This window comes from Trichoderma breve (genome assembly GCF_028502605.1).
Source record: "Trichoderma breve strain T069 chromosome 7 map unlocalized scaffold00007, whole genome shotgun sequence".
Lineage (NCBI taxonomy): Eukaryota > Fungi > Ascomycota > Sordariomycetes > Hypocreales > Hypocreaceae > Trichoderma > Trichoderma breve.
In genome coordinates, this window is record NW_026611593.1 from 2,427,698 (window position 1) to 2,441,374 (window position 13,677).

Sequence of the window (13,677 nt, forward strand, 5' to 3'; positions counted from 1 at the left end):
GACAAAGGTGGGAGCTTTTGTGGATGGAGGGGGAGAGAAACGCGTTTGTATGTAGTTGGACCGTGAAAATAAAAATTCCACTTTCGCTGGCTGACATCACGCCTGTCCCTGATGAAGCTCATCAAGTATAGATACTTATAAAAGCATAGATACTACGCGGTGAATCAAGTACTTCTACTTCTGCGATGAGCAAGCTTGGGATAAAATGCATGCAATTATAATTACTAGGAACTACCAACACCACCTCATGTCACAAGAAGCAATAGATAACCAGATTGAAAGATAAACCTCAGTTGTCATTGTGTATATGCCTAGATACTATCCAGGTCGAGGTAGGTACTGTTTGCCACCTACTCATTTATCGTAAACGCTACAGAATGTTTGCCCGCTTCAAACACGAAATCTTCCCAACTAACCCCAGCAGTGGTCTATTAAATAAACAAGTTACCCAACGCCGTGATATTAAATCAGAAAAAGTACATCAACCTCCCCTCCAGTCATTCACATTCTTTGCCGTCATGCTGGAACCTCGGTGGGAGCCACTGTGATGGTTGGAGCGGTGCTCCCAGCGGCAGCTTGTGTGGTCGTAGATGTTACCGCATCATTACAGCCCCAAAACCTGCCAGGGGTTGCGCAGGTCGTAGTCGCAGGGATCGTTGCGAACTGAGTGCTTGTCTCAGTAGCATCATCGTTGCAGCCCCAGAATCGTCCGGGAGTTTCACAGGTGGTTGTTATGGTGGACTGAGAAGTGCTTGCCGGCGTCGTTGTCTTGTCTTTGCATCCAAACCAGCCAGGCGTCTTGCAGGTGGAAGTAGTAGTGGTAGTCGTCGTAGGTTCAGGCACGTGTGTGCCACCCGTGGTTGTCTCGTCCAAGCATCCCCACCAGCCGGGAGTCTGACACGTTGACGTACGTGTCCGTGTTCGAGAGGTTGTGGTGGGAACTGCAGACGTGGTCGTCTCAGTGCCGTTGCTCTCGTACATTTTCCAGGGGCCACAGTCTCGACAATCGGGAGTGCGGACACATTTGGGAACGGTATCGTATTTGAGAATGACATCTGAGATGACGGCCCGAATCTTGTGCGTGCCAATACCGACTCGCCACCCTTTATCAGCCACGACATCATAGACACATTCATAGCCAGTGTGGCAAGTAGACTCCATGGCATAGCCAGCAAACGAGCACGTAGCAGTTGCTCCATTGCATGTACCGATGTATACTGGGTCTGCGGTGTGGCCAAAGTGATACGTCCCTGTGTAGGCTCGTGTCTGTGGTGTGTCGGGGTTTGCTCCAGGAGGAATCGGGAGACCCAGTCGAGAAGCCGGAAGAGCTTCTGGTACGGCCTCAAAGGTTACGGCGGGTAGGCCATAAGTCAGGGCTAAGAAAGAAGAGACAGCACCTCCAAGAGAATGTCCTGCTACCCAAATGTTGGAGTCGGGATATTGTTCCGTGACGTTGGAGTAGAGCTCGCGAGCCGCGGCGTAGTAACGGTTCTCCTCTTGAAGGGCCGTCCTCACGCATGTGTTGTTGCAGGCATATGTGCCGGTAGCGCAGTCGCATACCTGGTGCCACGTCCACTGACCCTGTTGAGCGCAGCAACAACTGAAGAACAAGTTGTCATTAACCTTATCGTTAGTCGTTGTGCCCTCTCCGTCAAAGACGGCAGGTGATGTCCCCTTGAGGCCGATGATGACAGTGGAGTTGTTCTCATCAGCCCAGATATGACCACGAAGACCGTCCGTCCCCCATCCAAAGTCGAGACTTCGGTTGAAAGGGGCGCCAATGTCTTGCCAATCAGCCTGTCCATCATTTTCGACGTAGGCGTCAGCAGCAACGTACGCCATGGTAAGAACGGTGTTTTTGTCGGTGATGTCGGGTGAGGAGACTTGATCCATCGTCCATGCAGACGCATCTAAGACGGCTGCATAGCCTTGTTTTCGAGATTCGGCGACAATGGGGTCGACAACGGAGGGCCGCCTGTCAACCAGCCGCTCGATCGTCTCGCCACGGCTTTTGGCTGTGAGCGTCGGCACCGTGTGCTCAGCATATCCCTCGTCGGCGGCGAGGAAGACTCGGGATTGGTCGTGGACGACATCGAGCTTTCTGTGAAGCCTCGGATTTCTGTTGGTACCGTGGTGGTAGATGTGTCGAAGAGTGAAGGTATGTTCACCGGGGTGAACCGTGTTGGGCTGTGAAGGGAGTAGAGGGCCTGGGCCAACAGGCATCAGGACCTGCTGATCGAGGCCAACATCACCGCCGATTATATTGGCCGAGCCTGGCGAGATGGCGAGTGCCGATGCCAGCAGCAGGGCGGCGGTGACCCTGCCGGCAGGACCGCACCTGGAACTGGGCGATACCATGGGCAGATACGGTATGAAGAAGTCAGGTTAGAGATGGGTTATTCCATCTAGAGGGCGAGTTCGGGTCGCAGAGGAGTTGCCAGTGATGATAAAGGAGCGTTCGGATGATGACGATGGGAGAGTCGAGAGGAATGAATAGGGAGCGGCTGTCAGGTGATGGAGTGCATGTAGTTGTCATGGAGCATTATTGAGTTGGCATCGCACGCGCCCAGATGACTGACGTTATCTCGTTGCTACAGGAGGCGACGCACTGTGTGTGCTAACCCAGCGTTGGCATTGCGGAAGGTACTCGTAGACGGCTGCAACAAGCGTGATTAGCCGCAGTGTGGTCTTTAAGTATTACTTCGAATAAAATTTGCCATAATGGTACCTGTGAGACCGACACCTTCTACCGCATTCTGTTAGTGGCCCTGCCACCCATGGAGAAACCCCCGGCAGTTAGCGGGCCCTCCCCGTGCTAAACTTAGCGGAGCCACTGTGCTGGTCACTGTGCAAACTCCTGAACCCGGCGCTGACCGGCGGATGCTTGTTCCATGCCGAGCCTCAACTAAGCTTCACTTGACCTTCTCACCAGCACCAAGTCAGTCGCCAGCCTCATCTCACCAGCTACCGAGATCAAATACAATGGCGTGGCTCTCTCGTCCTCTGACCGTCATCGGTCTGGTCATTCTTGCTCATGGGTATGATATTTGCGCCTTCATCTTGTTCTTTTTTTCTTTGTCTTGTTTGTTAGGAATGCACATGTGGCTGCATGATACTAAGATGATGCCAGATGTTACTCTGCGCATGAGCACACAGTCCTCTCATCCACCTCAGTACAGCATCCCACATCACCCTCGGCAACTTCTCTACCCCTGGACATTTACATCGAAACCATTGCTGCAACTCTTTTGATCTGCTTGGGACTTGTGCTGGGATCAGGAACGCCGGAGCCAATTCAATGGCACACTTGGGCTGGCAAGATTGAGCGGGAGGGAGACAGTACCTCGGGCGATGCGGACAAGGAACTGCGCAGCAATCCGTTCAACGCCCTGGAAGCTCGAAGCGGGTTCATCAACATTCACAAGCTGCATGGCGACTTTGTCAAGTATCAGCAGCTGGGCAAATAGCTTCAAATTTAATGATAATCTTAATGGTAGTAACAACGATACCCGAGCACGATGAAGCTCAGAGCTTGGTAAAACGGCAACAGCCAGTCATATTCTGTGCCTTTATGTAAATAATTTTCACTCTGAACATCAAAGCCAGCATAATTTATCGCCTTATCTTGGTTGGTACAGCCGGTCTATGGCTTCTAGTCATGTAGATTCATCATGAGAGCTGCAAGATGAGATCCAGAGCTCAGCCTTTCTGATGCACGAGCCACACTTGCCACACTAGCTGGGGGGTCTGTTGTGGCTGAGGCGCAAAGGCTGAGGCGCACATGCGGGTGGCGCGTCTCTGCGCGGTGCAGCGTCGCGCCGAAGCTCAATTTTAATCTATTAAAGCAGCCTCACCTTGTGCAAAGCCACACGCAGCTTGATTTTCCAAAGCCTTGCTGGCATCATTTAATCCACATCAATTTGGGCAGCCAAAATGACTGCAATGTGAGTATCTTTCATTTCCCCTCTTCTATTATTTTCTCTATCATTTTCTCTCTCTTTTCTTCACCATGTTTCTTTGTTCTTCTCCCTCCTCTCTTCTTCCACCAAAGCCGAGGGAGAACTGCCACCATCTTTTGCGTTTGTTCACGGCGTCCAGCAAACCTTGCACCAAGAATCGACTCCCAGCATGCTAACCACAGCCCTTTCCATACAGTGAGAGTTTCGACAGCATCTACCTTGACCTCTCCAAGGAGAGCGGCAAGTGCAGATTCGCAGAGACCGGTTTCGGATGGAAACCCGCGGGCGGCGGTGACACCTTCACCCTCGATCACAGCAACATTGGAAGCGCCCAATGGAGTCGAGCCGCGAGGGGATACGAGATCCGAATCCTGCAGCGCAACTCGGGCATCATCCAGTTGGACGGCTTCCAGCAGGAGGATTACGAACGCCTCAGCAAGATCTTCAAGAACTGGTACAGCACGGTGCTGGAGAACAAGGAACATGCGCTGCGGGGGTGGAACTGGGGCAAGGCCGAGTTTTCCAAGGCCGAGATTGTCTTCAACGTCCAGAACCGTCCGGCCTTCGAGATGCCGTACTCTGAGATTGGAAACACAAATCTGGCTGGTCGAAACGAAGTCGCAGTAGAGCTGGCTTTGCCCCTCAACGCCAACGACACCGGCACCAATGGCCAGCTGGGCGGTGCGCGTGGCAAGGGCAAAAAGGCCGGCGCGGGCAAGGATCAACTCGTCGAGATGCGGTTCTACATTCCTGGTGTGACGACTAAGAAGGAGACCGAGGGCGAGGACGCCGGTAGCGACGCTGGCGAGGAGGAGGAGAAGAATGCCGCAACGCTCTTCTACGAGACACTGATTGAGAAGGCAGAGATTGGTGAGACAGCTGGTGATACTATCGCCACCTTCCTCGATGTTCTGCATCTCACCCCCAGGTATGTGTTCATCCTCCTTGGCAACCCTCCTAACTTCACTCTTTTCTAACAAACTCGCAGAGGCCGTTTTGATATCGACATGTACGAAGCCTCGTTCAGACTCCGTGGAAAGACGTACGACTACAAGATCCAGTATGAGGCCGTCAAAAAGTTTATGGTGCTCCCCAAGCCCGACGAAATGCACTGCCTGCTCTGCATTGGCCTAGATCCCCCTCTCCGCCAGGGTCAGACAAGATATCCCTTTGTCGTCATGCAGTTTAAGAAGGACGAGGAGGTGACTATCGACTTGAACATCGACGAGGCTGAGCTGGAGAGCAAGTACAAGGACAAGCTCGAGCCCCATTACGAAGAACCCTTGCACCACGTCGTGGCCAAAATCTTCCGAGGCCTCGGCAACAAGAAGATCTCATCCCCTGCGAAAGACTTCCTTACGTATGTACCTCCCTGCTTGGGCATCCCTTTTGATGATACCGTGCAGACGCTAACTTTGTCATATAACAGTCACCGCAACCAGTACGGCATCAAGTGCTCCATCAAGGCCAGCGAAGGTTTCCTGTACTGCTTAGAAAAGGCCTTCATGTTCGTCCCCAAGCCCGCCACGTACATCGCCTACGAGCAGACCCAGTCCGTCACCTTCTCCCGCGTCAGCGGCGCAGTCTCCGCCCTGTCCACCTTCGACATCACCGTCGTCATGAAGAACGGCGCCGGGTCATCGCAATTCAGCAACATTAATCGTGAGGATCTCAAGGCCCTGGAGTCATTCTTCAAGCTCAAGGGACTGCGCGTCAAGAATGAGATTGACGAGGACGCCAACTTGCTTGCCGCTGCTCTTCGTGAAGAGGCCATGGATGAGTCTGACGATGAGGTCGTCGCTCCCAAGGCGGATCGTGGTTCTGCGGATGAGGATGAGGAGAGCGTTGATGAGGACTTTCAGGCTGACAGCGACAGCGATGTCGCCGAGGAGTACGACAGCAATCACGAGAGTTCCGGCTCTGGAAGTGCTGAGAGTGATGTCGATAACGATGACGAGGATGAGGATATGGACGACGTTGATGACGAGGAGGAAGAGGAGCGACCCAAGAAGAAGTCAAAGAAATGAAGCCCGTCCTTTTCAGGTACTTTCTCTCAAATTTCACAATGGGGTAAAGCAAAAAGAAAATGAAAAGGCAGAGAATGAAGGGAAGAATGACTAGGATGGCGTTTTTGGAGGCGTGTGGTTTTGCTTTTTATAAGGCTGATCGAAGCTTGGTTTATTTTATAACATCTCTTTTTGATGCTTTCAACGTCGATTGGGTTATTCGCAAAGATACGGGGTTTCTGTAGTTGATAGTCAAATATAGCTACACATAACAAGAAGCATCATTTCATCACTTTCAAAAACGTAAAGGCACCTCAAAAACATATCCCGTTGTACGGTTCTCTTTTTTTCTTTTATATTTCAAGCATTCTCTATTCAATGAAATTATACACAGTTTTGTGTCCTGAACAAATCCAAATCCAAAATCCCCAAATAGCCAAACCCGCACTTATTACCCTTTGAATAATATCGGATTCAAGCACAACAAAAAATCCCAGGTATTTTCCTCGCGTACAACAAAAAAAAAAAGGACCAAGTGTGATGCCAACTCAAAAAAGACAAAGAAAAATTCGAGACGAGGACAAAAAGGCAGATAACAATAAAAAGAAAACTCCTTCTAAGTCCAGTTCATAAATCCCATCGCATTCGTCATAAAAACCCGCAATTCCATCCCGGAATTTCCATTTCCAGTCTTTCCAGACAAGAGGAAGAGAGAGAAAAGACCGCGGCAGTTGCGTGTATGTTTTGTCTGCCTTTTTTTTCTATATCATTCTTTTCTTCCGGTGGGGTTTTGCTCTCTTTTTTCCCCCTTTGTTCCCATCATCTCTAAGGAAAAGCCCAGCGTCAGGCAAACATAGGCAACATTGTGCCTCTAATATTCTATACAGCAGAAATGAAGAACGCCTTTAACGATAGGTAAGAATCTCAAAATCTTGACAAGGGAATAATCGGTGATGTACATCGCTAAGGATACATAGGAAATCGAATGGCGCATGCTTTCAAAAAGAGTGCGTGATAGTAGGGCCGATTTCGAATCAGATTTGAGCGCGATGTGTGTGTGTATGGGGGTGCGGTATGTAGGAGAGGATGTATTTGTTTGGTGGATTGTGTTTTATTTTAGATGCGATCGCCAGTTGGCTTGATGTATGATCGGGGAAACAGGGCATATTGTCCCACAGGAGGTGCTTGGCTGCTCAGACTAGCAGTCCTAGCTCGTGAGCCACGTCTCTGGCCAGCCTCGAATTGCTTGAATGAAGGCTCTTCGTGAATAATCGACTCGCTGGCATGAGACTTGTGAGAAACCTTCCTGGATGGGCCCAGTGGGAACGAGACAAGTTCAGGAACTGTGTCTTCTGGGCTAGCAATACCCGCCTCTTCTTCCGCGTCAACATGTTGTGGCACATCCACCTGGGAAACGGGCAGAGGCTCTGCCGACTCGGTCCAGGATCCAGTCATCTTGTGGATAGACCCGCTGCTGCTAGCTGTGTGGCGGGTGAAAAAGGACCAAGTAGAGTTGGTAGAGATGTGGCGATCGGCAGTCGAATCAGAGTGAGTGGAGGCAGTCCCCGTTGTGGAGGTGCTTGCCCGCTGCTGCGACCATTGCATAGTCTTGCTAGTTTCGTCATACAAAGCAGCTTGGGCGTATGGCAGCGCTAGCTCATCCTCGTCGGGGTACTCGTGTCTGGCGCCCTCTTCAAGGAGCATCTGCTGGTGGAAATCGCCAGGAATGAGCAGAGAAGGCGACAAGGTAAAGCCGTGAGACTCTTTGAAGCTCGAGGCGTGCGAAACGCGGAACAGCTTCTTCTTGTCAAGGAGGGGAAGAGAAAAGTTGGCCGAAGGGGCGGCGGAAACAGGCGTGATGGCCTCTTGGATAGTGGGTGTCGATACCTGGCTAATGGGGCTCAAGCCTGGAACGTCAAATGTGGCTACCGAAAGCATGCCAGGGGACGACCTTGCGGTCCCGATAGGCACCTCGACGTCCTCGGGAGCCAAAGTCACCTCCACCGGGAGAGTATCGCTATCACGAGCAGTATCCATGGAATCACGCTCCCACTGGTAGTCGCAGTCAGCCTCAGCTTCGTGCTCATAGCAATAGTCAATGTCATCTTCCCAGCTCTCCTCGATAACGCCAAAGTCGAACCCGTGCTTGTCAGCGTTCGAGTCCAAAGCAGCCTGTTGCTGCTGCACCGACATCGTGTGAAGACTGCCGAGAGTCTCTGACGCGTTGCTCGCCGGGCGATGGGATCTACGAAGCATGGGGACAGATTGGCTGCCACGGATAGACCGTCGATGGGCGGCACTGTGCTCATCTTCCTCCGGGACATCGGCAAGCGGGGTCTCGTATGTGGCCAACGTAGGGCTGGCGAGTGGCCAAGCGGGCTCAGTAGGCGAAGGCTGGATTGGCGAGAGCATTGTGTTATAAACATGGAAGTCTTCTCGGCTAGTCATGATCGGCATAGGCGGGAGTGGCTCGACTGGGTCGTTGGGGTTGTACGGCTGCGGGTGCCGGAAACCGCCGCTGGTCTTTGGTCGCTCGATATTGACGACCGGGAGCTCCTCCTCAATATCTTCGTATGCCACTTGAAGGCTCGGTCTGCGAGCAGGTGAACCAGGAGAGCCTGGCTGCGGTGCGGTGGGATGGATAGGGGATCTGGGTGGTCTAGGTGGTGGTGACATGGAAGGAGTGCTTCCTCGGAGCTGGTCCTGCGATCGGATCCGCCTCATCAACCGACGAGGTCCAACTGATGCTGACTGGCGTGAACCCGCAGCAGGCCGGGAGAAGAACGCGCCAGAGTCGTTGTAGGCGTCGGGGTGGAAGAGAAGACCAGATCCCTCGTTGACGTTGGGAGCGCTTGTTGGGCCAGTTGCCCGCATCGTCAGCTGCTCGGGGGCCTCATTCGCCGAATTTTCGTCGCGATTGGTGTGCATGACATGCTGGAAGTTGTAGGGACCCGAGATCTGCAGCTTCTTCTGTGCTGCTGCGGTGTCGTCTCGGGAAGCTCGTCGTCGAGCAAAGGCCTGTATGAATGATTCTTTGGGGGGCGGAGCAATGGCATTGTCCGGTGGTGCTTCAGCTGAATACATGGAGCTGGCTGAGGAGGAGTTGGCGCTGCTCTCGCGCTTGGATCTCACTCGCCGATGGAAGGGGTTCTTGCCAAAGCCGTAGATGCTGTCTGAGCGCTCTCTGGAATGGGCACTGCTGCCGGTGGACTTTACAGAAGCACGCCTGCCAAGTGACAGGTTCTCCAGAGTCTGCTCCCACCCGGGATTCTCGAGGTTGGAAGCTACTGAAGCCGACGCGGCGGTGCGGTGGCCGTTCTGGCGGCGCAGCTGCGAGGCTCGCCTCATCTGCGAGTTCAGCTGCCGAAGTCTGCTTGGGGAGGGTGGCCTGTCCATGGCAGGCTCGAAAAACTCGGCGGCACTCATGGGAGACATTTCGGATGATGGATGGTTGTCGAGGTTAGGAGAAGAAGGTGCCGTCGACGACCTATTCAAGTACCAGTAGGAAGACGTCTGAGGCCTGGCCCTGGAAACTTGCTGCGGCGCTGGGCCGCCAGCATAGAAGGCTATGGCATTCATGCTCCACATTGCGAGTCAAGGGCTGGGGAGGGCGACGACAGACCATGCCCTCTGGGGATCTGCGGCGAGACTGACTGATCCAGGGTGAAGCAAGGCGATGAGGGGCCTGTTTTTTTCCTCTTTTCTTTTTTTGGTGCTTTGCTTTTTTTTTTTTTACACTTGGCTCCGCTATTCGTATGAGTACCTGTAAGGATATGATAGTCCGTGCTCCATACAGGTATGAGTATGAAGATTGTTCCAGGGGAGTCTGGTGATGAACTCAATCGACAGTTCGGCCAGGGCGAAGCGTGAAGTGGATATGCTCAGCACGAGGCACGAAAGTAGCGGTCCTGGTATATTATATCTGGATGCTGGAGCTGAGATGAGCTGGGCCAGAGAATCACGAGCGAGGGCTTCCCTCCAGGGCCCTAGACAGAGTGTTGCTGCTAAAATTCCCAAATTTGGGGGCTATCCTTGACCCCGGGTCAGTCAGGAGATTGGACCGCGGAACCTCGTCGAGAGTAGCGTCGTCAACATGGGGGGGCCTGATGGAGACGATGGTGCTGGGGAATAGCTCCCTGTTGGTCTCTCGGCCGACAGGGTCGTGGGACCCCTGAAGCGTCTGGGATACTGCATCCTACCGAAGGCTGGGATGGCCGGGCACCTTGTCTGCATACCGATGGGGCCGGTGAGGACAGGCAAAGTTGCACGAACAAGCCGGAATGACTGAGCCCAGCTCTGTATGGACGAGGCCGGAGTGCAGTGCGGAAGAGAGGCTTGCGAGCACCCTCGGGCTCGTGTGACGGACAAGGCTACAAACATGTGCGAGCCATGCAACCGCATTTAAGCGTGATGCAACCTGCAGCTGCTACAAGAGCGTGCGATGCCTGAGCTGCAGGAACGCGACCTCGTACGGAGCGCAAAAGTAGCAGAGTCAAGTCGAGTGGTTGGAAATGGAAGCATCGCGAGATGAGCAAAGGACCGCTCGCGTACGATGGCGTGGAATCGCACGGAGTCCCCCGAAGCTCCTGACAATATCGTCGACGCCCTTCTGTGGGTGCTTCTAGAAGGCGAAGGCATGCGGTTTTCCGGCCGGGTCTGAGACAGCGCGGCGCTGAAGACGGCGTGTCTCATTTTGGCCGTGCAGCTGAAGATGAAGATCCGAAGACAAGACACTGGAGCTAAGGCCGATCGATAAATGGGCGATGGATTCTGGCGATGGCCGTTGAGGGCGGTGCGGCACCCGCGAAACAGGTACCTGTACCTGTCGCTGTACTTGTGCCTGTACTGGCACTGGCACTGGGGCCGGGCTAAGCCCAAAGCAACGCCCACGGGAGGATTCCGTCGCTGGCGTGGGAGGAGCAGCGCGCTAGCCTACGCCAAGGTACCAGGCACGAACGGAGAGCATTTGTACCTGTACTCGTACCTGCCTGTGCCTGCGCTAGGATGCAGTCAGTGCCGTTAGTACGAGGTACGAGCACTCATCGAGAGCTCTTGCCAGGGCGCAACCAACACTGATGAGGAGAGTCATTCCACGTTGTTGAAGGACCACGTTGTTGAAGGATTTGTGCTTGTCCTATTCGGGCACTTGTATCGTATCATATCTGTATCTGTACCTGGAGCTTTACCGTACCAGCCCGGGAAACACAGCGTATCTTCCTACAGTATCGTACTGTAATCCTTCTGGCAGGAGCCCCAGCAGCTCTGTCCCCCGTCCACGCGTCGGAGAGGCCAGACGGCAAGGATCTGCGTGGCGCTACTGAGCAGTGGCCCAATCCGAAGCGTCGGGTCGACGCTGCAGGAGCGCTGAGCAAACTCTTACCCTGGGCGAGGGGAACAAATCGGTGTGCAGTACGAAGTACCTGTATCTGTACCTGTACATGTGTCTTCATCTGCACCTCTGCTCTGGCTTTGACAGCTTTCAAGATTTCTATCTGCTAGCAGGTATCTTGGTGCAAGGGAAATTAGTATTTGATAGCCTTGCAAGTGAGTAAATGATGTGATACTTTAGTCCAAGCTGCCAGGTACAACGATTTTAGCACCTCATGGCTGTAGATGTTAGTACCTAGTATGACTGGTAAGCTTAGTAGCACCTCGATGCAGGTGCTATTGATCCCATCAATATTCCGTTCCATTATAGGTACTTACCTAGGTCAGGCATAGCTGGGATTAACGTTACCTGGTGTGTTTTGTTTTGTCTTGGAAGCAAATCTTGGCTCTCTTCACAGGCTCGACGCTAGCATGTACAAGGACATTGATCCCTAACTCGGCACCAATTAGACCTAGCCCGTCACACAAGGGGACCAATGGGTTTAGCTCCAGCCATGGCCAAACCTCGTACAAGCCTGCAAGTAATCGGCGATATGCGGCCAGCTTCCCCTCCATCCTCTACGGCGTGCATATGCAGGAACGAAGACGAAAGTTGGCCATCGCTCAACGATGTTTTTATTCGCTCAGCCTCCACACCGCGGCCGGAGCATTTGGGGTTTCTGCATGAATATTGGCTTCTTGCTTGCGTTGTGCGGCGTCGTATCGAATGTACGCGCAACACAACAGCAGCACAGCACGACACAACACAGCAGCAATGAAACACGAGCCCTCGCCTGTTCGGATCGGATACAGAGCTGACGTCCGCTGTAGAGTGACGTACGAGCCCACGAGAACGGCGATAACAATCACAATCCAGCATCACAACATGCAATCTGGTCGCAAGCACCAAATACGGCCAACTAGCTCTTACAAAGCAGGGGCCGCTGTCGAATCGAGAGGCTGCCCTACAGACAAGACATGGGTGGGGGCGACACGAAAAAACTCGCTCGAGATTGCCTGCCAGGGAAGCCCATGTCACGCCTTGCCTAGCTCTCGAGGCCATCAAGAAACAACAAGACGACAGTGCTAGGACTCGCTCGCCCCCGCCAAAACGCTCTTGATCAGCAGGGATTGGCTCTCCGGGCCGGACAGCAGTCGTGAAACGTCTGGCTCGAGGCCTAGTCTGCTCCTGGCACTCGAGCATGGCCCCCCGTCCGGCCGTGCTCCAACAAGCCCGACCAAAGGTCCACGATGAGCAGCCGTCCTGTCGAAACGGGAAAGCCACCCATTGTTTGTCAATTGTGATCGCTGCTCAGAAAAAGAGGCGACAGGCTCCGGCGTCTCATTCGGAGCAGCGAGAACCATCAAGTCCCGGGCCAATTGCTACTCTACGGGTTCATACCTGTTTCCTATGCGGCTCTGAATAGACGGATTATTTTCCATTTCTTGCTCTGATTTTCGTCGGTGCTTTTTTTTTTTCTCTTACTCCTCCTTTCGTGAGGGGTTTTCCAGGCTGCAGCTTTCGGCATTGCATTGCACAATTGCTAGCGCTCGTGCCTCGCTCGTACAGGTTACATACACACTTGTACGAAGCAAAAGGATGGAGCATGAAGCCAAGACGGTCAGTGGTCCATGGACGAGGATGGAGCCGTTCCGGGCCATGGTCCATGGCCCAGCATCTCCATCATGGTGAGGCACTCAGGGATCCCCCAGCGAAGCTCCGCTCGTGCTAAACAGTCCCAAGCCGACGGTTAGTACCTGCAACAGCGGCATGCCAGTGACCGCTGCCCGATTGCTTGCGTATGAGTACGACGAGTACATGTCGCAGACTCTGAGCAAGAGCCCGTGCGTGCTCGTGGCGGCCCAAGCTGCGGGAAGGATGCCGGTTCTATATTTGCTCTGTGGCTGCTGCAGGCACGCTGGAGGCTTCCGACGATGATACGAAGATGGACGCTCGCATTCGATAAATCTCGGCACTAGATTTACGCGTCTCACGATGCTACCGTGCCCCGTGGTCTCGTTCCTAGAGGATGGCAACACAAAGCAATGAATGGCCCTTGCTCCAGGTAAGCTCCCTCACGAAAAGCAGCTCTTGGTTTCTGTAGATCCCTGCCCTTCAGAGCACCAGCGTACTACTGCTAGTAATGAGTCGTCGTATCAGTTGTAATTTCCATGTATCTGGTCGCTTATCTCCCTGACCTAGACGTTCATCCAAAACCAATCTCTCCGGATATCGGCCGTCAGGATTCTGCCTGCGAGGAACGGTGAATTGTCGACATCAGCCTGTATTGGGGATTGTGATTGCCAATCCCCATTATTCCCCATTCCCCCCAATCACCAGCTAG

General features: G+C 53.3%; 4 protein-coding genes across 4 annotated transcripts; 2 read left to right on the forward strand and 2 right to left on the reverse strand.

Annotated features, from left to right (window-relative positions):
* Positions 1–516: 516 nt before the first annotated feature.
* Positions 517–2,358, reverse strand: T069G_10945 (lipase (class 3) domain-containing protein; the record flags this gene model as incomplete). The annotated part of the gene is made up of 2 exons (XM_056178155.1): positions 517–773; positions 912–2,358. 2 exons carry the CDS (start codon positions 2,356–2,358, stop codon positions 517–519), a joined length of 1,704 nt encoding a protein of 567 aa, XP_056024445.1.
* A 624-nt stretch (positions 2,359–2,982) lies between these two features.
* Positions 2,983–3,467, forward strand: T069G_10946 (membrane magnesium transporter domain-containing protein; the record flags this gene model as incomplete). The annotated part of the gene is made up of 2 exons (XM_056178156.1): positions 2,983–3,038; positions 3,131–3,467. 2 exons carry the CDS (start codon positions 2,983–2,985, stop codon positions 3,465–3,467), a joined length of 393 nt encoding a protein of 130 aa, XP_056024446.1.
* Positions 3,468–3,933: 466 nt separating this feature from the next.
* T069G_10947 (structure-specific recognition protein (SSRP1) domain-containing protein) lies at positions 3,934–5,986 on the forward strand (the record flags this gene model as incomplete). The annotated part of the gene is made up of 4 exons (XM_056178157.1): positions 3,934–3,944; positions 4,156–4,887; positions 4,948–5,319; positions 5,389–5,986. 4 exons carry the CDS (start codon positions 3,934–3,936, stop codon positions 5,984–5,986), a joined length of 1,713 nt encoding a protein of 570 aa, XP_056024447.1.
* Positions 5,987–7,081: 1,095 nt separating this feature from the next.
* T069G_10948 (uncharacterized protein) lies at positions 7,082–9,553 on the reverse strand (the record flags this gene model as incomplete). Its single annotated transcript, XM_056178158.1, has 1 exon — positions 7,082–9,553. The coding sequence occupies one exon, from the start codon at positions 9,551–9,553 to the stop codon at positions 7,082–7,084; it is 2,472 nt and encodes an 823-aa protein (XP_056024448.1).
* Positions 9,554–13,677: the final 4,124 nt, after the last annotated feature.